This window comes from Pleurodeles waltl, chromosome 4_1 (assembly GCF_031143425.1).
Source record: "Pleurodeles waltl isolate 20211129_DDA chromosome 4_1, aPleWal1.hap1.20221129, whole genome shotgun sequence".
NCBI lineage: Eukaryota > Metazoa > Chordata > Amphibia > Caudata > Salamandridae > Pleurodeles > Pleurodeles waltl.
Window position 1 is genome coordinate 337,617,594 of NC_090442.1, and position 20,760 is coordinate 337,638,353.

General features: G+C 46.9%; 1 protein-coding gene across 4 annotated transcripts in view; it reads left to right on the forward strand.

Annotated features, from left to right (window-relative positions):
* The window catches only part of PTPRO (protein tyrosine phosphatase receptor type O), an 814,046-nt gene that overhangs the window by 746,246 nt on the left and 47,040 nt on the right, over nt 1-20,760 (forward strand). For all 4 annotated transcript variants that reach the window (XM_069228459.1, XM_069228458.1, XM_069228461.1 and 1 more), the window contains 2 exons: nt 547-681; nt 5,473-5,595. In XM_069228459.1, the coding sequence (XP_069084560.1) occupies nt 547-681; nt 5,473-5,595 (258 nt within the window). The remainder of the gene's footprint in view (nt 1-546; nt 682-5,472; nt 5,596-20,760) is intronic.

Genomic DNA, 20,760 nt, shown 5'->3' on the forward strand with positions numbered 1-20,760 from the left:
ATTTCCCACACCCTATAAATGTTTGATTGATTTACATTTGTGGTTGCATGGATCTCTAATGGCAAGGCAAAGGCAAAGCTCCATGCAATGGCTTTACTTATATTGCAACCAACACCAGGCACAATTAAAAAATAAAATGAAGTGAAAGCAGAGATTGACCCACCATCCTTCATACACGTTATACACACACTGTGGTAATCATTTAGTCAAAAACCATCCCATTTGCCAAATGTTAGTTTAAGTAATTGAACCCTTGGATACCGATTAATGACTAAAACTCCAGTTAAAAATCTTTAAAGTTTAGACATTTTCCAGTGACTTACAGGTGGAGGGTGCCCATTGTAAATGAGGGCTGAGCGTATTACTCAGACCAAGTCCACCTTGCTTTGTTCTCTCAATACCTTTGGGATTGTTCTGTGTGCATGTTATCTTTGTTCGACTGTCAAATGTTTGAAGATTTGTTTAAAACTATTCCAGCTTCACAATATGAAAAGAAGGTATTATGTAATTACTGCACTTGTGCATTGACTGCTGCACATTTTCCAGGGTTACAATTCACCCCAGGAATACATTGCCACCCAAGGGCCTCTGCCCGAGACAAGGAACGATTTCTGGAAGATGATCCTCCAGCAGAAGTCGAAGATTATTGTCATGCTCACGCAGTGCAACGAGAAGAGAAGGGTATGTAGTGTGAAGTAATTACCTGTTGCAGATCTAACTTAGCACCACCTCAGGTCTCCGGTTTATGCTTGCAAAATAAGCACCTTATGAGACACAATGAATCACCAAGATGCTAATAATTTGTTCATCTGTGTTTGTTGCCTAGGCGCAATCAGTGTAACAACGGCTGGAACCACCAACCCTTAGACCTATTGGTCTCATTATACAATGGTGGTAATGTAGTCTTCTGAAAAATCATTGGTAACTTAAGTTCCTCTATAAGAGTAATTTCCTTTAGTGGAGTCGCCATTGGAGAAATTACTGCTGCTGTGATGTTACAAGAAGCACTTTAGAAGAGAATCTTCCCTTGGAAATTACTCTTATGGAAGAAATGTTATTGCTATGTGTTTTTTATGATTATATATTACTACCTGTCAGAAAGTGGTCTATCATTTAGGGAGCGGGAGATCTACCAACTTATTAAACACACCCTGGATAGGTTTCAACCCATATCTCAGAGAAAGCCTTCTCCACGCTTTATAGCTATGGCAAAATCAGGAGGAACATTTTCATAGAAATTTGAGTTAAGTCCAAGCAGTACCAACAGAATTAAAGTCAAGAAAATAACTCAATAAAATAAGCAAACCAATTTAGAAAAAGAGAAAAAATCTGAATAAGCAAAAAGACACCAAAATTGAATAAGGGAAACTGGAAATATGATTTTTTGAAGTTGTAAGGAAAGAAGATCTTAAAGAAGAAAAATACCAATGCAAAGTTTCATGTCATAGATGGCCAGGATCCGTGTGCTCTTTCAGGTTCATTCTTTTGGAGTGAGGTTTGGATACAGAAGGCAGATTTACCTGATAAAAGTTTTAATATTCTGATTTAGGGGCTGATTCATAGTCTGGCAGACGTATACTTCATCACAAATGTGACAGAGATCAGGACTGCCTTATACTTGTAATAATGCACTTATAACAAGGCAGACACGATATTTGTTACACTTGAGAAAGATCAACAGTCTACCAAAGTCCCAATCAGGCCCCTAATCTCTATGATGGAGGCATATTCCAAGGCTGAAGCCAGCGAGCATCCATTGAAGTGGCATATGCCATCATTGCACTCCCACAGAAGTCATTGGTTTTGGCGCCAATAGCTTTGAGTAGGACAAAGTTCGATTTTGTTGCTAGCAAGTTTAATTCACTATTGGAAAGGTTTGCTGCCTCACCCCATTCCAAGATTTTACCTTCAGACTTGTTTACCTTGAGTCACTTTTTTGTTTGCCAAAATCTTCCTACAGTGCAGAACTGAGGCCAGATATTCACTGTCTTGTACTGCTGAACCTGCTTTGAATACGGCAAAAAGCTCAGGGCTGGACAGATCTGTTTTTCTTGCCCACCTCATGAGTTAACTCCCACGGGAAGCCTCAGCACCTTTTCTGGATCATCCCCAGGTGATAAAAAACAGAAAAATGCTGGGAGAGTTCCTCATGGTCACTCATCTAGCTCTCAGGTCAGGCTTTTAGGAACCACATTTCTCTTCAGTCAGGGGTCCTGCATAGTCCATTTCTTTGTGGTCACGAGTCTTTCTGCTTTTCTGTCTCTAGAGCAGGCAAACAAGAGCCTAACCTCCTAAACCTTGGAGAGCAGCCCATGGGTGCCAGTGAGAGTCAGGATTGCCCAGGTCTTCTTTCTTCTAGACAGGCTTTCTTCAGATGGAGTTTTCCGGGGTTCAAGAAAATTATGAGGCGATGGTCCTGAGGTGCCAGTCATAGCCTGTGCACTAACAAATCATTAGAGGATTTCTTACTCTGTCCTCTACTGTCTTGCCCTGTTTCTACCATCCTTTGCAGCACTTTACTTTACTTTAAAAAAACATCTAAAAGCCATTAATCCAAAATGGCTAACCCTTTCTTCTATTAGAAGGCTCTATAACTAACCCTATATCACAGCCCTATTTAGAAGAGATTTCCTCCTTCTAACAACACTAAGAACTGTTCTCCCCTTCCACGGCTGGAGGCTAAAGGTCTAGGAGGGTCCTGGAACAGAATGGGATACTGTAAGTTCTATTAGAGATTTCCAAGTTAAAAGATGTGTAAAGGATGTGATTTGTTCACCTACTGTTACTGCCTCCCTCACAGATGGCTAATCCCTGTTATGTGGCCAGTTATCGATAACAGCCCTTTCTTACTGGGTCCAGAAGCCATCATATGAAAGTAAAGTTGTAACGTCAGCCAAGAGGGCGTATTGAGACTCTCGAGGTGAAAAGAGTGGCAAAACTTGTCCAAACCTAGAGTTGACTCAGGCAGAACAAAATAAATTGTTATTATGCTACACTGCACTAAAGTTATCAATTATCGGAGGGAAAAATAACTGATTGTTTTTGGTAGCATTTTACATGCAAATTGATAATTAGGGATCTAAATTATACCTAGGCCCCCTTTTGAAGAACAGACATAGTGGCAACAACTTTTGAACAGTCTGTCTCTTTAAGGACACTCTGGGGGTCATTCTGACCCTGGCGGCCGGTGACCGCCAGGGTCACCGACCACGGGAGCACCGCCAACAGGCTGGCGGTGCTCCCGAGGGCATTCTGACCGCGGCGGTTCAGCCGCGGCCAGAAAGGGTAAACCGGCGGTCTCCCGCCGGTTTACCACTGCCCTTGTGAATCCTCCATGGCTGCGGAGCGCGCTCCGCAGCCATGGGGATTCTGACACCCCCTACCGCCATCCTGTTCCTGGCGGGTCTCCCGCCAGGAACAGGATGGCGGTAGGGGGTGCCGCGGGGCCCCTGGGGGCCCCTGCAGTGCCCATGGCATGGGCACTGCAGGGGTCCCCGTAAGAGGGCCCCGCAAAGTATTTCAGTGTCTGCTAAGCAGACACTGAAATACGCGACGGGTGCAACTGCACCCGTCGCACCCCTGCAACTACGCCGGCTCAATTCTGAGCCGGCGTCCTCGTTGCAGGGGCATTTCCTCTGGGCCGGCGGGCGCTCTTTTGGAGAGCGCCCGCCGGCCCAGAGGAAATGTCTGAATGGCCGCCGCGGTCTTTTGACCGCGGTGCGGTCATTCAGCGGCGGTACCTTGGCGGACGGCCTCCGCCGTCCGCCAAGGTCAAAATGACCCCCTCTATATCTAATATACAGTGTGACACATTTCTCTATATTATGCAGCCAGCCCTATGGCCTTACATGGCAAGGCGCTTTTGCTTTCCATGTGTTACTGCAGTGCCCTTGAACTACAGCCCAGCCAGCGCACAGTGGTGATGCTGGTAGCATATGTTTTTGTAAAACGTGTGTGGTGTACATTCACACTAGCACCCCACATGACACTTAAATTCCATGCCGTTGGTGCATATTCCACGCCATCTACCATGACCTTACAGTAAAGTAAATAGAACAACTGGGTGAAAACTATTTTGACAGTACGATTTTAGCAGTGCTTAATTTGAGCCAGTGTTTCCTGTACTTGGCACCTGCACTTAATTTTCAACACCGGGACATATGACAGCCAGCAACATGGTGGTGCTGCTTGTCTAATTTTGTAATGAACACAACAACAGTTGTTTACTCCTTCTATCTACATTAAAAATGACTAATGCCTGCCACCCAGAGCTAGAAGAATAGCTTGAGCGGCTGTTATTAGTCATTTTAATGTATAAAAAGTTTGAATTGTCAACAGTAGCAATGACAGAAGCAATGGGTGGTGCTAGCTGCACCGGCCTCCTGAGAAGGGCCCTGGCATTTATTTATTTTTTTACAAATTAAGTACTGGATTTTAGGCCAGAGCACAAGTACTGTGGTACTGAACAGCATTGTCAGAAGTTACAGATTTACAATGCCAGCAAATACAGGGTCCAGAAAATGGCAAAAACCCTCGGTGATCATGCAGAAAAGGCCGATTTCCTATACCACCCAACACAAAATTGGACCATTTATCTTTCGGCTGATATGTTCTTTTTCAGAATTATACCTCATTCCTGTCATTTCTAAAACACTGCCAGGTTGCTGTTAATGTGGTTTGGCAAAGATGAGGGAGATAACTCCCTAAGGTCCTTCCTGACACTCTCTCCTCCTATTAGGTGCCAGACACTACTGCTCACAAAACATCTAACAAATAAAGCACCTTTTTTTATTTTTTTTATTTACAATGGATGTGGTAAATTAGCCAGCTAATCCATATCACTACAGATGTCAATGATATTTCTGTTGTAAGCATCCAATATTTATCATGTTCTTGTAAAAAATGTGCATTGATGGGGAGCCAGGCTCCCAAGTGCCTTCCGCAAAGCCTCCAATGAGTACAAGCAGAGTTGTAACTTCAGGGGTGTTTGGGGTGTTGCACCCCTCTTATAAATGTATTTTCCGGAAAACAGTTGGGTACAAGTGATTTCAGTCATGTATGGTGAGGTGTCGGTCGGATTTCACAATAACTTTTTACAAACACAGACGAAAATGCACACACTTCCTCTCTCCTTCATAAGTCTTCAAAAATATTGATTATTTTAAAAAATGTTCTGTTTTCTCTTCCTTAGCACTCTTACCAATCCGCAATCGTCTCCCTTTCCACTGCCCCCTTGCCTCCTCTCATGTGCCCTGCTTGTCTCTCGATGCTCTCTGACATTATATGCCAGCATGTTTGTTGGGAATTATGAAGATCACCCCCACCTCCCATCTTACTGACCAGGCTACTGATAGTCTTTACTTTTACCCTGCATGGGAGGCTGCTTTAGAGGCAAAGATAGCATTACCCCTATGATGTCATGTCTGTTTACTCAAATGCGTCTGTAATAAATTGTCTGTGCTATTCTTGTAGGTGAAGTGCGACCACTACTGGCCATTCACCGAAGACCCGGTTGTCTACGGAGACATTACCCTGGAAATGATCGCCGAGGACGAGCAGGCTGACTGGGCATTTAGGACTTTTAGATTAAGCTGTGTAAGTTTTAGCAAGCAGTTGAAATTTGGAAAGCATGTGTTAGTTTTAAGTTTCATCAGGTATATTACTCTCTTAGCGCGAGCAAGGCCTAGTCTGGGTATTGGATGTAAATCGTTGATTAAGATTTAAGAAGCATAGTTAGGGCCAGATGTAGCAAAGTCGCAATTTGCTATGCAGAAAGGTGTCTCAGACACCTTCTGCAACTCGCAATGGGGTCGCAAAGACCCACCTCATAAATATTAATGAGGTGGGTTGCAGTTTGCGACCCCATAGCGAGCATGGGCACTCACGGGGATGGTGGCCTGCTGGAGACAGCAGACCACCATGTCCGTGACTGCTTTTTAATAAAGCAGTTTTTTTTTTCTACCTGCAGCCTGTTTTCCTTAAAGGAAAACGAGCTGCACTTAGAAAAAAAAACGAAACCTTTCGTTTCGTTTTTTTTCAGGGCAAGTAGTGGTCCATTGGACCACTGCCTGCTCTGAATTTTTTATTTTTTTTTCAGACACAAAGGGGAAGGGGTCCCATGGGGATCCCTTCCCGTTTGCAACTGGGTTACCATCCACTTCAAGTGGATGGTAACTGCGATTTCATTTGCGACCGCTTTTGCGGTCGCAAATGAAATTGAATAGCATTGCGAGTTGCAAATAGGAAGGGAACACCCCTTCCTATTTGCGAGTCGGAAATGCATTTTGCGAGTCGGATCCGACTTGCAAAATGCATTTCTGCATAGCAAAGAGGCTTTTGCGCCTCGCAAACGGCGTTTTTCACTGTTTGCGGGGCGCAAACACTTTGCTACATCTGGCCCTTAGTTACTTCTTGAAATGCAATGACGTCTGGTAAAGAGCAGGATTTACACTTGGTAATGTTACCTTATTTCACATTTCCGTTCAGTATACTAAAATAAGTTTCCCAGATTCAAGTGCGTCGACGCTCACAACTGACATCAGCCGTGATTTAAAACATAAGCGAGGCAGATGAAGACATGATCGATAAATGGAGAACCATTACTTTGGGTAAATTAAGTTCTGTAATTTATTTTGAAACAGCAGAAGCCACTTGAACACGTTTTAATGTTATTCTCAACAACAGATGTACCTTTATAACATATTTATTATAATTTAGTCAGAAATGAATTGTACTTCCCGCTTGTGGAAACCCCCATGGTGATGCGTGGATCTGTGTGTGAGCTCCCTGTTCTCAGTGCACCGCAGGGATCAGCGGGATTCTCTCTCAGTTTGACTGAGTTTGGACAAGAGTCTAGGGCAGAAGAGAAAGGTGCGGGCCACATTTCCTGTTTAAATCACAACATTATACGCTGAAAGGATTACGGAAGCCCCATTGTAGCCCTTCCTGCGATCATCCTGAGAAATTCTTTCTTTAATGCTATTAGGGACAAATACACATATTATCTCTGTATAACTGCATGAGTGTCCGGCTCAGCCTTTTAAACGTTCAGTCACGTGTGTGAGCTCCAAAACTCTCGCCCTTAGAATCAAATCGTAGTATGCTCAACGGATATCATCCTTCTGAAACCACAGATTTCAAGTTATTTATTTTATACCTCCAAACACGTTATAACGTCACCTCGTAGTCAGTTCAGAGAACTTTCTTCTACAAATAAAGCTACACGTTGTTGCAGTTAATTATTTATTTAGTTGCGCTTAACGTTTAACTACTGTTTCCTGATATGACTGAGGTAAGAGCTGGTGGTCTTGAAGCATGGATGATTTCTTAGCATTTCTGAAATAGACTCCATTCACACACTAAAATACCTTAATGGAACAAAGTAATCAAATATTAAACATGGGCTACTGTAGGAAGTTGGCTCTGTATGTGCTATTTCAAAGTAAGGAATAGCATGCACAGAGTCCAAGGGTTCCCCTTAGAGGTAAAATAGTGGTAAAAATAGATAATACTAATGCTCTATTTTGTGGTAGTGTGGTCGAGCAGTAGGCTTATCCAAGGAGTAGTGTTAAGCATTTGTTGTACATACACATAGACAATAAATGAGGTACACACACTCAGAGACAAATCCAGCCAATAGGTTTTTATATAGAAAAATATCTTTTCTTAGTTTATTTTAAGAACCACAGGTTCAAATTCTACATGTAATATCTCATTCGAAAGGTATTGCAGGTAAGTACTTTAGGAACTTCAAATCATCAAAATTGCATGTATACTTTTCAAGTTATTCACAAATAGCTGTTTTAAAAGTGGACACTTAGTGCAATTTTCACAGTTCCTAGGGGAGGTAAGTATTTGTTAGTTTTACCAGGTAAGTAAGACACTTACAGGGTTCAGTTCTTGGTCCAAGGTAGCCCACCGTTGGGGGTTCAGAGCAACCCCAAAGTCACCACACCAGCAGCTCAGGGCCGGTCAGGTGCAGAGTTCAAAGTGGTGCCCAAAACACATAGGCTAGAATGGAGAGAAGGGGGTGCCCCGGTTCCGGTCTGCTTGCAGGTAAGTACCCGCGTCTTCGGAGGGCAGACCAGGGGGGTTTTGTAGGGCACCGGGGGGGACACAAGCCCACACAGAAATTTCACCCTCAGCAGCGCGGGGGCGGCCGGGTGCAGTGTAGAAACAAGCGTCGGGTTTGTAATGGAAGTCAATGGGAGATCTAGGGATCTCTTCAGCGCTGCAGGCAGGCAAGGGGGGGGTTCCTCGGGGAAACCTCCACTTGGGCAAGGGAGAGGGACTCCTGGGGGTCACTCCTCCAGTGAAAGTCCGGTCCTTCAGGTCCTGGGGGCTGCGGGTGCAGGGTCTCTCCCAGGTGTCGGGACTTTGGTTTCAAAGAGTCGCGGTCAGGGGAAGCCTCGGGATTCCCTCTGCAGGCGGCGCTGTGGGGACTCAGGGGGGACAGGTTTTTGTACTCACAGTCTTAGAGTAGTCCGGGGGTCCCTCCTGAGGTGTTGGATCGCCACCAACCGAGTCGGGGTCGCCGGGTGCAGTGTTGCAAGTCTCACGCCTTTTGCGGGGAGCTTGCAGGGTTCTTTAAAGCTGCTGGAAACAAAGTTGCAGCTTTTCTTTGGAGCAGGTCCGCTGTCCTCGGGAGTTTCTTGTCTTTTCGAAGCAGGGGCAGTCCTCAGAGGATGTCGAGGTCGCTGGTCCCTTTGGAAGGCGTCGCTGGAGCAGGATCTTTGGAAGGCAGGAGACAGGCCGGTGAGTTTCTGGAGCCAAGGCAGTTGTCGTCTTCTGGTCTTCCTCTGCAGGGGTTTTTCAGCTAGGCAGTCCTTCTTCTTGTAGTTGCAGGAATCTAATTTTCTAGGGTTCAGGGTAGCCCTTAAATACTAAATTTAAGGGCGTGTTTAGGTCTGGGGGGTTAGTAGCCAATGGCTACTAGCCCTGAGGGTGGGTACACCCTCTTTGTGCCTCCTCCCAAGGGGAGGGGGTCACAATCCTAACCCTATTGGGGGAATCCTCCATCTGCAAGATGGAGGATTTCTAAAAGTTAGAGTCACCTCAGCTCAGGACACCTTAGGGGCTGTCCTGACTGGCCAGTGACTCCTCCTTGTTATTCTCATTATTTTCTCCGGCCTTGCCGCCAAAAGTGGGGCCTGGCCGGAGGGGGCGGGCAACTCCACTAGCTGGAGTGTCCTGCTGGGTTGGCACAAAGGAGGTGAGCCTTTGAGGCTCACCGCCAGGTGTGACAATTCCTGCCTGGGAGAGGTGTTAGCATCTCCACCCAGTGCAGGCTTTGTTACTGGCCTCAGAGTGACAAAGGCACTCTCCCCATGGGGCCAGCAACATGTCTCGGTTTGTGGCAGGCTGCTAAAACTAGTCAGCCTACACAGATAGTCGGTTAAGTTTCAGGGGGCACCTCTAAGGTGCCCTCTGTGGTGTATTTTACAATAAAATGTACACTGGCATCAGTGTGCATTTATTGTGCTGAGAAGTTTGATACCAAACTTCCCAGTTTTCAGTGTAGCCATTATGGTGCTGTGGAGTTCGTGTTTGACAGACTCCCAGACCATATACTCTGATGGCTACCCTGCACTTACAATGTCTAAGGTTTTGTTTAGACACTGTAGGGGTACCATGCTCATGCACTGGTACCCTCACCTATGGTATAGTGCACCCTGCCTTAGGGCTGTAAGGCCTGCTAGAGGGGTGTCTTACCTATACTGCATAGGCAGTGAGAGGCTGGCATGGCACCCTGAGGGGAGTGCCATGTCGACTTACTCGTTTTGTCCTCACTAGCACACACAAGCTGGCAAGCAGTGTGTCTGTGCTGAGTGAGAGGTCTCCAGGGTGGCATAAGACATGCTGCAGCCCTTAGAGACCTTCCTTGGCAGCAGGGCCCTTGGTACTAGAAGTACCAGTTACAAGGGACCTATCTGGATGCCAGGGTCTGCCAATTGTGGATACAAAAGTACAGGTTAGGGAAAGAACACTGGTGCTGGGGCCTGGTTAGCAGGCCTCAGCACACTTTCAATTGTAAACATAGCATCAGCAAAGGCAAAAAGTCAGGGGGCAACCATGCCAAGGAGGCATTTCCTTACACAACCCCCCCCCAAACGAAAGAGGATGAGACTAACCTTTCCCAAGAGAGTCTTCATTTTCTAAGTGGAAGAACCTGGAAAGGCCATCTGCATTGGCATGGGCAGTCCCAGGTCTGTGTTCCACTATAAAGTCCATTCCCTGTAGGGAGATGGACCACCTCAACAGTTTAGGATTTTCACCTTTCATTTGCATCAGCCATTTGAGAGGTCTGTGGTCAGTTTGAACTAGGAAGTGAGTCCCAAAGAGGTATGGTCTCAGCTTCTTCAGGGACCAAACCACAGCAAAGGCCTCCCTCTCAATGGCACTCCAACGCTGCTCCCTGGGGAGTAACCTCCTGCTAATGAAAGCAACAGGCTGGTCAAGGCCATCATCATTTGTTTGGGACAAAACTGCCCCTATCCCATGTTCAGAGGCATCAGTCTGCACAATGAACTGCTTAGAATAATCTGGAGCTTTGAGAACTGGTGCTGAGCACATTGCTTGTTTCAGGGTGTCAAAGGCCTGTTGGCAGTCCACAGTCCAGTTCACTTTCTTGGGCATTTTCTTGGAGGTGAGCTCAGTGAGGGCTGTCACAATGGATCCATATCCCTTCACAAACCTCCTGTAGTACCCAGTCAAGCCAAGGAATGCCCTGACTTGAGTCTGGGTTTTTGGAGCTACCCAGTCCAGAATAGTCTGGATCTTGGGTTGGAGTGGCTGAACTTGGCCTCCACCTACAAGGTGGCCCAAGTAAACCACAGTTCCCTGCCCTATCTGGCATTTGGATGCCTTGATAGAGAGGCCTGCAGATTGCAGAGCCTTCAAAACCTTCCTCAGGTGGACCAGGTGATCCTGCCAGGTGGAGCTAAAGACAGCAATATCATCAAGATAAGCTGTGCTAAAGGACTCCAAGCCAGCAAGGACTTGATTCACCAACCTTTGGAAGGTGGCAGGGGCATTCTTTAAACCAAAGGGCATAACAGTAAACTGATAATGCCCATCAGGTGTGGAGAATGCTGTCTTTTCTTTTGCTCCAGGTGCCATTTTTATTTGCCAGTACCCTGCTGTCAAGTCAAAGGTACTTAGAAATTTGGCAGCACCTAACTTATCAATGAGCTCATCAGCTCTTGGAATTGGATGGGCATCTGTCTTGGTGACAGAGTTGAGCCCTCTGTAGTCCACGCAAAACCTCATCTCTTTCTTTCCATCTTTGGTGTGAGGTTTGGGGACTAAGACCACTGGGCTAGCCCAGGGGCTGTCAGAGCGCTCAATTACTCCCAATTCCAGCATCTTGTGGACTTCCATCTTGATGCTTTCCTTAACATGGTCAGACTGTCTAAAGATTTTGTTCTTGACAGGCATGCTGTCTCCTGTGTCCACATCATGGGTACACAGGTGTGTCTGACCAGGGGTTAAGGAGAAGAGTTCAGGAAACTGTTGTAGGACTCTCCTACAATCAGCTTGCTGTTGGCCAGAGAGGGTGTCTGAGTAGATCACTCCATCTACTGTACCATCTTTTGGGTCTGATGACAGAAGATCAGGGAGAGGTTCACTCTCTGCCTCCTGATCCTCATCTGTTACCATCAACAGATTGACATCAGCCCTGTCGTGGAAGAGCTTAAGGCGGTTTACATGGATCACCCTTTTGGGGCTCCTGCTTGTGCCCAGGTCCACCAGGTAGGTGACCTGACTCTTCCTCTCTAGCACTGGGTAAGGGCCACTCCATCCGTCCTGGAGTGCCCTGGGAGCCACAGGCTCCAGAACCCAGACTTTCTGCCCTGGTTGGAACTCAACCAGTGCAGCCTTTTGGTCATACCAAAACTTCTGGAGTTGTTGGCTGGCCTCAAGGTTTTTGGTTGCCTTTTCCATGTACTCTGCCATTCTAGAGCGAAGGCCAAGTACATAGTCCACTATGTCCTGTTTAGGCTCATGGAGAGGTCTCTCCCAGCCTTCTTTAACAAGGGCAAGTGGTCCCCTTACAGGATGACCAAACAGAAGTTCAAAGGGTGAGAACCCTACTCCCTTCTGTGGTACCTCCCTGTAAGCGAAAAGCAGACATGGCAGGAGGACATCCCATCTCCTTTTGAGTTTTTCTGGGAGCCCCATGATCATGCCCTTTAATGTCTTGTTGAATCTCTCAACTAAGCCATTAGTTTGTGGATGGTAAGGTGTAGTGAATTTATAAGTCACTCCACACTCATTCCACATGTGCTTTAGGTATGCTGACATGAAGTTGGTACCTCTGTCAGACACCACCTCCTTAGGGAAACCCACTCTGGTAAAGATACCAATGAGGGCCTTGGCTACTGCAGGGGCAGTAGTCGACCTAAGGGGAATAGCTTCAGGATACCTGGTAGCATGATCCACTACTACCAGGATATACATATTTCCTGAGGCTGTGGGAGGTTCTAGTGGACCAACTATGTCCACACCCACTCTTTCAAAGGGCACCCCCACCACTGGAAGTGGAATGAGGGGGGCCTTTGGATGCCCACCTGTCTTACCACTGGCTTGACAGGTGGGGCAGGAGAGGCAAAACTCCTTAACCATGTTGGACATATTGGGCCAGTAGAAGTGGTTGACTAACCTCTCCCACGTCTTGGTTTGTCCCAAATGTCCAGCAAGGGGAATGTCATGGGCCAATGTTAGGATGAACTCTCTGAACAGCTGAGGCACTACCACTCTCCTAGTGGCACCAGGTTTGGGGTCTCTGGCCTCAGTGTACAGGAGCCCATCTTCCCAATAGACCCTATGTGTTCCATTTTTCTTGCCTTTGGACTCTTCAGCAGCTTGCTGCCTAAGGCCTTCAAGAGAGGGACAGGTTTCTTGTCCCTTACACAGCTCCTCCCTTGAGGGTCCCCCTGGGCCCAAGAGCTCAACCTGATAAGGTTCAAGCTCCAAAGGCTCAGTTCCCTCAGAGGGCAGAACTTCTTCCTGAGAAGAGAGGTTCCCTTTCTTTTGCTGTGTTGCAGTTGGTTTCCCAACTGACTTTCCTGTTCTCTTGGTAGGCTGGGCCATTTTTCCAGACTCCAGCTCTACTTTTTCACCCTGTGCCTTGCACTGTGCTCTTGTTTTCACACACACCAGTTCAGGGATACCCAGCATTGCTGCATGGGTTTTTAGCTCTACCTCAGCCCATGCTGAGGACTCCAGGTCATTTCCAAGCAGACAGTCCACTGGGATATTTGAGGAGACCACCACCTGCTTCAGGCCATTGACCCCTCCCCATTCTAAAGTTACCATTGCCATGGGATGTGCTTTAGTTTGATTGTCAGCATTGGTGACTGTATAAGTTTTTCCAGTCAGGTATTGGCCAGGGGAAACCAGTTTCTCTGTCACCATGGTGACACTGGCACCTGTATCCCTCAGGCCCTCTACACTTGTCCCATTAATAAAGAGCTGCTGCCTGTATTTTTGCATGTTAGGCGGCCAGGCAGCTAGTGTGGCTAAATCCACCCCACCCTCAGAGACTAGAGTAGCTTCAGTGTGGACCCTGATTTGCTCTGGGCACACTGTTGATCCCACTTGGAGACTAGCCATTCCAGTGTTACCTGGATTGGAGTTTGGAGTGGAACTTTTCTTGGGACAGGCCTTGTCTCCAGTTTGGTGTCCATGCTGTTTACAGCTATGACACCAGGCCTTTTTGGGATCAAAGTTTTTACCCTTGTACCCATTGTTTTGTGAAGAGGCTCTGGGCCCACCCTCCTGTGCAGGTTTTTGGGGGCCTGTAGAAGACTCTTTACTATTTTTAGTTTTGGTTGTCTCATCACCCTTCTGCTGGGGAGTCTTTGTGACCCCTTTCTTTTGGTCACCCCCTGTTGAAGTCTTGGACACCCTTGTCTTGACCCAATGGTCCGCCTTCTTTCCCAATTCTTGGGGAGAAATTGGTCCTAGGTCTACCAGATGCTGATGCAGTTTATCATTGAAACAATTACTTAACAGGTGTTCTTTCACAAATAAATTGTACAGCCCATCATAATTATTTACACCACTGCCTTGAATCCAACCATCTAGTGTTTTCACTGAGTAGTCAACAAAGTCAACCCAGGTCTGGCTCGAGGATTTTTGAGCCCCCCTGAACCTAATCCTGTACTCCTCAGTGGAGAATCCAAAGCCCTCAATCAGGGTACCCTTCATGAGGTCATAAGATTCTGCATCTTTTCCAGAGAGTGTGAGGAGTCTATCCCTACACTTTCCAGTGAACATTTCCCAAAGGAGAGCACCCCAGTGAGATCTGTTCACTTTTCTGGTTACACAAGCCCTCTCAAAAGCTGTGAACCATTTGGTGATGTCATCACCATCTTCATATTTAGTTACAATCCCTTTGGGGATTTTCAACATGTCAGGAGAATCTCTGACCCTATTTATGTTGCTGCCACCATTGATGGGTCCTAGGCCCATCTCTTGTCTTTCCCTCTCTATGGCTAGGATCTGTCTTTCCAAAGCCAATCTTTTGGCCATCCTGGCTAACTGGATGTCCTCTTCACTGGGGTTATCCTCAGTGATTTCAGAGTTGTTGGTCCCTCCTGTGAGGGAGCCAGCATCTCTGACTATTATTTGTGGAGTCAGGGCTTGAGAAGCCCTGCTCTCCCTAAGTAGGACTGGAGGGGGGGAATTTCCCTCCAAGTCACTATCTTCATCCTCTGAGTTGCCATCCTCAGAGGGGTTGGCCTTTTCAAACTCTGCCAAAAGCTCCTGGAGCTGTACTTTGGTAGGTTTGGGGCCCATTGCTATTTTCTTTAGTTTACAGAGTGACCTTAGCTCTCTCATCTGTAGATGGAGGTAAGGTGTGGTGTCGAGTTCCACCACATTCACATCTGTGCTAGACATTATGCTTCTAAAAGTTGGAATACTTTTTAAGAAACTAAAACTGGTTCTAGAATCTAATTCAAACTTTTACCAAACTTTTAAACTCTAAAAGAAATGCTAAACAGGATCTAACACAAGGCCCTAGCAGGTCTTTTAAGAATTTAGAAAACTTTTCAAATTGCAAAAATCAATTTCTAATGACAATTTTGGAATTTGTCGTGTGATCAGGTATTGGCTGAGTAGTCCAGCAAATGCAAAGTCTTGTACCCCACCGCTGATCCACCAATGTAGGAAGTTGGCTCTGTATGTGCTATTTCAAAGTAAGGAATAGCATGCACAGAGTCCAAGGGTTCCCCTTAGAGGTAAAATAGTGGTAAAAATAGATAATACTAATGCTCTATTTTGTGGTAGTGTGGTCGAGCAGTAGGCTTATCCAAGGAGTAGTGTTAAGCATTTGTTGTACATACACATAGACAATAAATGAGGTACACACACTCAGAGACAAATCCAGCCAATAGGTTTTTATATAGAAAAATATCTTTTCTTAGTTTATTTTAAGAACCACAGGTTCAAATTCTACATGTAATATCTCATTCGAAAGGTATTGCAGGTAAGTACTTTAGGAACTTCAAATCATCAAAATTGCATGTATACTTTTCAAGTTATTCACAAATAGCTGTTTTAAAAGTGGACACTTAGTGCAATTTTCACAGTTCCTAGGGGAGGTAAGTATTTGTTAGTTTTACCAGGTAAGTAAGACACTTACAGGGTTCAGTTCTTGGTCCAAGGTAGCCCACCGTTGGGGGTTCAGAGCAACCCCAAAGTCACCACACCAGCAGCTCAGGGCCGGTCAGGTGCAGAGTTCAAAGTGGTGCCCAAAACACATAGGCTAGAATGGAGAGAAGGGGGTGCCCCGGTTCCGGTCTGCTTGCAGGTAAGTACCCGCGTCTTCGGAGGGCAGACCAGGGGGGTTTTGTAGGGCACCGGGGGGGACACAAGCCCACACAGAAATTTCACCCTCAGCAGCGCGGGGGCGGCCGGGTGCAGTGTAGAAACAAGCGTCGGGTTTGTAATGGAAGTCAATGGGAGATCTAGGGATCTCTTCAGCGCTGCAGGCAGGCAAGGGGGGGGTTCCTCGGGGAAACCTCCACTTGGGCAAGGGAGAGGGACTCCTGGGGGTCACTCCTCCAGTGAAAGTCCGGTCCTTCAGGTCCTGGGGGCTGCGGGTGCAGGGTCTCTCCCAGGTGTCGGGACTTTGGTTTCAAAGAGTCGCGGTCAGGGGAAGCCTCGGGATTCCCTCTGCAGGCGGCGCTGTGGGGACTCAGGGGGGACAGGTTTTTGTACTCACAGTCTTAGAGTAGTCCGGGGGTCCCTCCTGAGGTGTTGGATCGCCACCAACCGAGTCGGGGTCGCCGGGTGCAGTGTTGCAAGTCTCACGCCTTTTGCGGGGAGCTTGCAGGGTTCTTTAAAGCTGCTGGAAACAAAGTTGCAGCTTTTCTTTGGAGCAGGTCCGCTGTCCTCGGGAGTTTCTTGTCTTTTCGAAGCAGGGGCAGTCCTCAGAGGATGTCGAGGTCGCTGGTCCCTTTGGAAGGCGTCGCTGGAGCAGGATCTTTGGAAGGCAGGAGACAGGCCGGTGAGTTTCTGGAGCCAAGGCAGTTGTCGTCTTCTGGTCTTCCTCTGCAGGGGTTTTTCAGCTAGGCAGTCCTTCTTCTTGTAGTTGCAGGAATCTAATTTTCTAGGGTTCAGGGTAGCCCTTAAATACTAAATTTAAGGGCGTGTTTAGGTCTGGGGGGTTAGTAGCCAATGGCTACTAGCCCTGAGGGTGGGTACACCCTCTTTGTGCCTCCTCCCAAGGGGAGGGGGTCACAATCCTAACCCTATTGGGGGAATCCTCCATCTGCAAGATGGAGGATTTCTAAAAGTTAGAGTCACCTCAGCTCAGGACACCTTAGGGGCTGTCCTGACTGGCCAGTGACTCCTCCTTGTTATTCTCATTATTTTCTCCGGCCTTGCCGCCAAAAGTGGGGCCTGGCCGGAGGGGGCGGGCAACTCCACTAGCTGGAGTGTCCTGCTGGGTTGGCACAAAGGAGGTGAGCCTTTGAGGCTCACCGCCAGGTGTGACAATTCCTGCCTGGGAGAGGTGTTAGCATCTCCACCCAGTGCAGGCTTTGTTACTGGCCTCAGAGTGACAAAGGCACTCTCCCCATGGGGCCAGCAACATGTCTCGGTTTGTGGCAGGCTGCTAAAACTAGTCAGCCTACACAGATAGTCGGTTAAGTTTCAGGGGGCACCTCTAAGGTGCCCTCTGTGGTGTATTTTACAATAAAATGTACACTGGCATCAGTGTGCATTTATTGTGCTGAGAAGTTTGATACCAAACTTCCCAGTTTTCAGTGTAGCCATTATGGTGCTGTGGAGTTCGTGTTTGACAGACTCCCAGACCATATACTCTGATGGCTACCCTGCACTTACAATGTCTAAGGTTTTGTTTAGACACTGTAGGGGTACCATGCTCATGCACTGGTACCCTCACCTATGGTATAGTGCACCCTGCCTTAGGGCTGTAAGGCCTGCTAGAGGGGTGTCTTACCTATACTGCATAGGCAGTGAGAGGCTGGCATGGCACCCTGAGGGGAGTGCCCTGTCGACTTACTCGTTTTGTCCTCACTAGCACACACAAGCTGGCAAGCAGTGTGTCTGTGCTGAGTGAGAGGTCTCCAGGGTGGCATAAGACATGCTGCAGCCCTTAGAGACCTTCCTTGGCAGCAGGGCCCTTGGTACTAGAAGTACCAGTTACAAGGGACCTATCTGGATGCCAGGGTCTGCCAATTGTGGATACAAAAGTACAGGTTAGGGAAAGAACACTGGTGTTGGGGCCTGGTTAGCAGGCCTCAGCACACTTTCAATTGTAAACATAGCATCAGCAAAGGCAAAAAGTCAGGGGGCAACCATGCCAAGGAGGCATTTCCTTACAGCTACTGAACCATACAACATATATCCTGTACTGCTTCGGAGCCACCAGACAAGGACACTTGCTAGAAAAGTACGGTCAGTGTGTACAACAGGAAGTGGCCAGGCACCACGAGGTCACCACGAATCATACCTCCCGCCCAGTCTGCCCATGGCTTGCAGAGTATCCATAGCTGTTATAGGTACTCCTTCTAGGTGGTCGACCTGTCTTCTAGATGTTCCCCATTCCACTTTCTGAAAGCGGACACATTCCTGGTGACCTAATCACTACTGTTGCCCACAGTGACCATAGTGCCTTGACTTTGGATGACAAGGAGAGGTATTTTTTCCATACGAGAGCACAAACTTGATTCTGTTTTAGTGGTTGCTTACCAGAACCTAGTCTTCCACACCTATGTCTCATTCCGTGGCTCTCCAGGAATTGCTGGTTTGTATGTTTTTCTTTTACCTCCTTTCTTGGCTAGCCGGAGCGTCAAGGTGTGTTGACATTCATGATGGACCATGTGGGATTTCGTCAAGTGGGAAACCACAACTTATTGCATAGTCTTGTTTTGGTTTTCCTCACCCTATGTTTGCCCCACGTGGGCTAGCTGCAGAGATTTCTGCCAGAGGGTTCTGGGTATAACTATGCAATTTCCCCATGGCAGAACTCCATCATTGGTGAAACTCAGTTCATCTTGCACACGCCAGAGGACTCTGAGTTCAAGGTTGCTTGTGGCATCATGGTTATTCAAACCAGTCCTTGCACTTATTCAGGCTGACTGCCACGCTGGCCCATTGGAGGCAAGAGCCTGTTTTTGTTTTTTCTGACATTTCACCAAACCCTTCTGATCACAGACAGTTCACTGACACGACCCATGACATGTACTCATCTGCTTCTGCAGCACTGTCGTGTTTTCTGCTGTCCAATTTTCTGGGGTGTTGAGAAAAGTAGTCTTGTGTTTGTGCATCTAGGCATGTTGCCCAGTGAAAACTAGTTCTCTCTGTGATACTTTTGGAGCAGCACTATCTATTTTTCTATTTTGGGGAGTGTGGTAAGGTGCTGTACTGGTGAACAGTGGAACCAGGGATTTGTGGTCAGTTGTCACTTTAAAAAAGTGTGCCCCTACAGGTAGAGATGAAAATGAGTGCACCACCAGCAATTATTTTTTGATGTACACACATCTTTTCTCTGTTGTTCTCAGTTACTTATGCTGCAGCTGTACTTATGCAAGCCTGAAGGTGCTGGCATCAATGACCAGCTCCGATTCTTTTGCTGGATCAAAGTCGGCCATCATTGTGTCCTCCAATGTGGCAGACAAGATATTCTGAAAAGCATTGTGTTCCTCTTTTGTCCCTATGTCCACATAGTTGAAGTCTTGGTTCGCTCTCCAAGTAAGCCAACCGGGGTGGCCAAGTTGGGGATGAATCTCTCACATTAATTGGCAAATCCCAGGAAGCCCTTGACTTCTGATGGTAACTGGGGAGTTTCGGCGTCTTTGATATCCACAACTTTGACGAGGTCCACTCTGATCCTCTCCCCTCAAAGATGTAACCATAGAATTCCATTTCCCATTGAAGGGACTATCACATCTTCTTTATTGAGCATTAGTCTATGTCAGCAATCTTTTGGAGTGGTGCTGTCTGCCTTTGGCAGTGTTCCACAATTGTGGGGGCATGGATGAGGATGTCATCGCTGGCATTTAGGACACCCTCCAGTCCTGAGAGCATCTCTTTTATAGCATTTTGAAAGACCTTTGCCTCTGGAGAGATGCCAAAATGAACATGGCAATACCTCCAAAGGCCAACATGGATTGAGAATGTTAAGTATCTACTCTCCTCACTTAGCTCGAGTTGAGAGTGTCCTAAATGGAGTTCAAGTTTGAAAATCAGAAGGCCCCATTGAGATCGTTGGTTAAGTCATTGCTTGTTGGCATGAAAAGGCACTCCCTTCTGATAGCTCTGTTTGGGGTCTGTATGTAAACACAGATACTTATACAGCCCATTTGTTTAGATTTACCTGCAATAACCATCAGGGACACCCAAGGGGTGTGCCCTGCTACTTTCTGTATGACTCTGTCCTCCAGCTTCTGAAATTCTTCTTCAACTGCAGGTCATAGGTGAAAAGGGACTTCGTGGTGTCTGCAATTGACAGGTCAGATCGTGGTGTTGATATGGAGTGATATTGTTGGGGCTCAAAAATTTCCAAGTCCTTGGAATAGACGCTAGAATTTGACTAGCAATGGCTCTATGCTCCATGAGCGCATAGCCACTGCAAAGTGTAATAGGTGCAGTTCTACAGCCATGGAGCAACTGAGTAGTGTTTCCACACCACTGGATGAAATGAAGAACATTGCTGTGTAAGAGACATTGTCATTGTACACTTGACTGTGAAAGACACCTTCGAGGGGAAATGGTTTGGTTCCACCACAGGCAATGATTTTCACTTTTGTGGATGTCAGGGGTGTCCTTGACTGCAGGGTGATAAAATGGCTTTTGCACATTACATTCACTGATGCACCAGTATCGAATATAGCAGGGAGCATTGACCCAGCTACAGAGATGCTGCCGGTTGTTTGTGGTTTTCATAGAGAATCCTGGTTTTCTCTAGTGCAAGGGATGAAGATTTCATCATTGTCTTCTTCAGTATTTTTGGTGTCCAAGGTGGATGTATCCCAGCTGGGATCATTTGGGTAGGGGCTGGCCCCTGCCTCACCCTCGATGGGGTGCAACACAGAAGCTTCCTCTGAGTACCCTTAAAAAGTTAGGCTATTGGTGGTTGGAACAAAATTTCTCTTTTGCTGGGCACTCCTATAGATGGTGTGAGTCGAGCCCACAGTGTCCACATACCATCTGTGGTGGTGTCCGTCATCCCTTGTCATGTTGGTAGAAGTGCAATTGAATCTAATTTAAGGGTGGATACTGCTT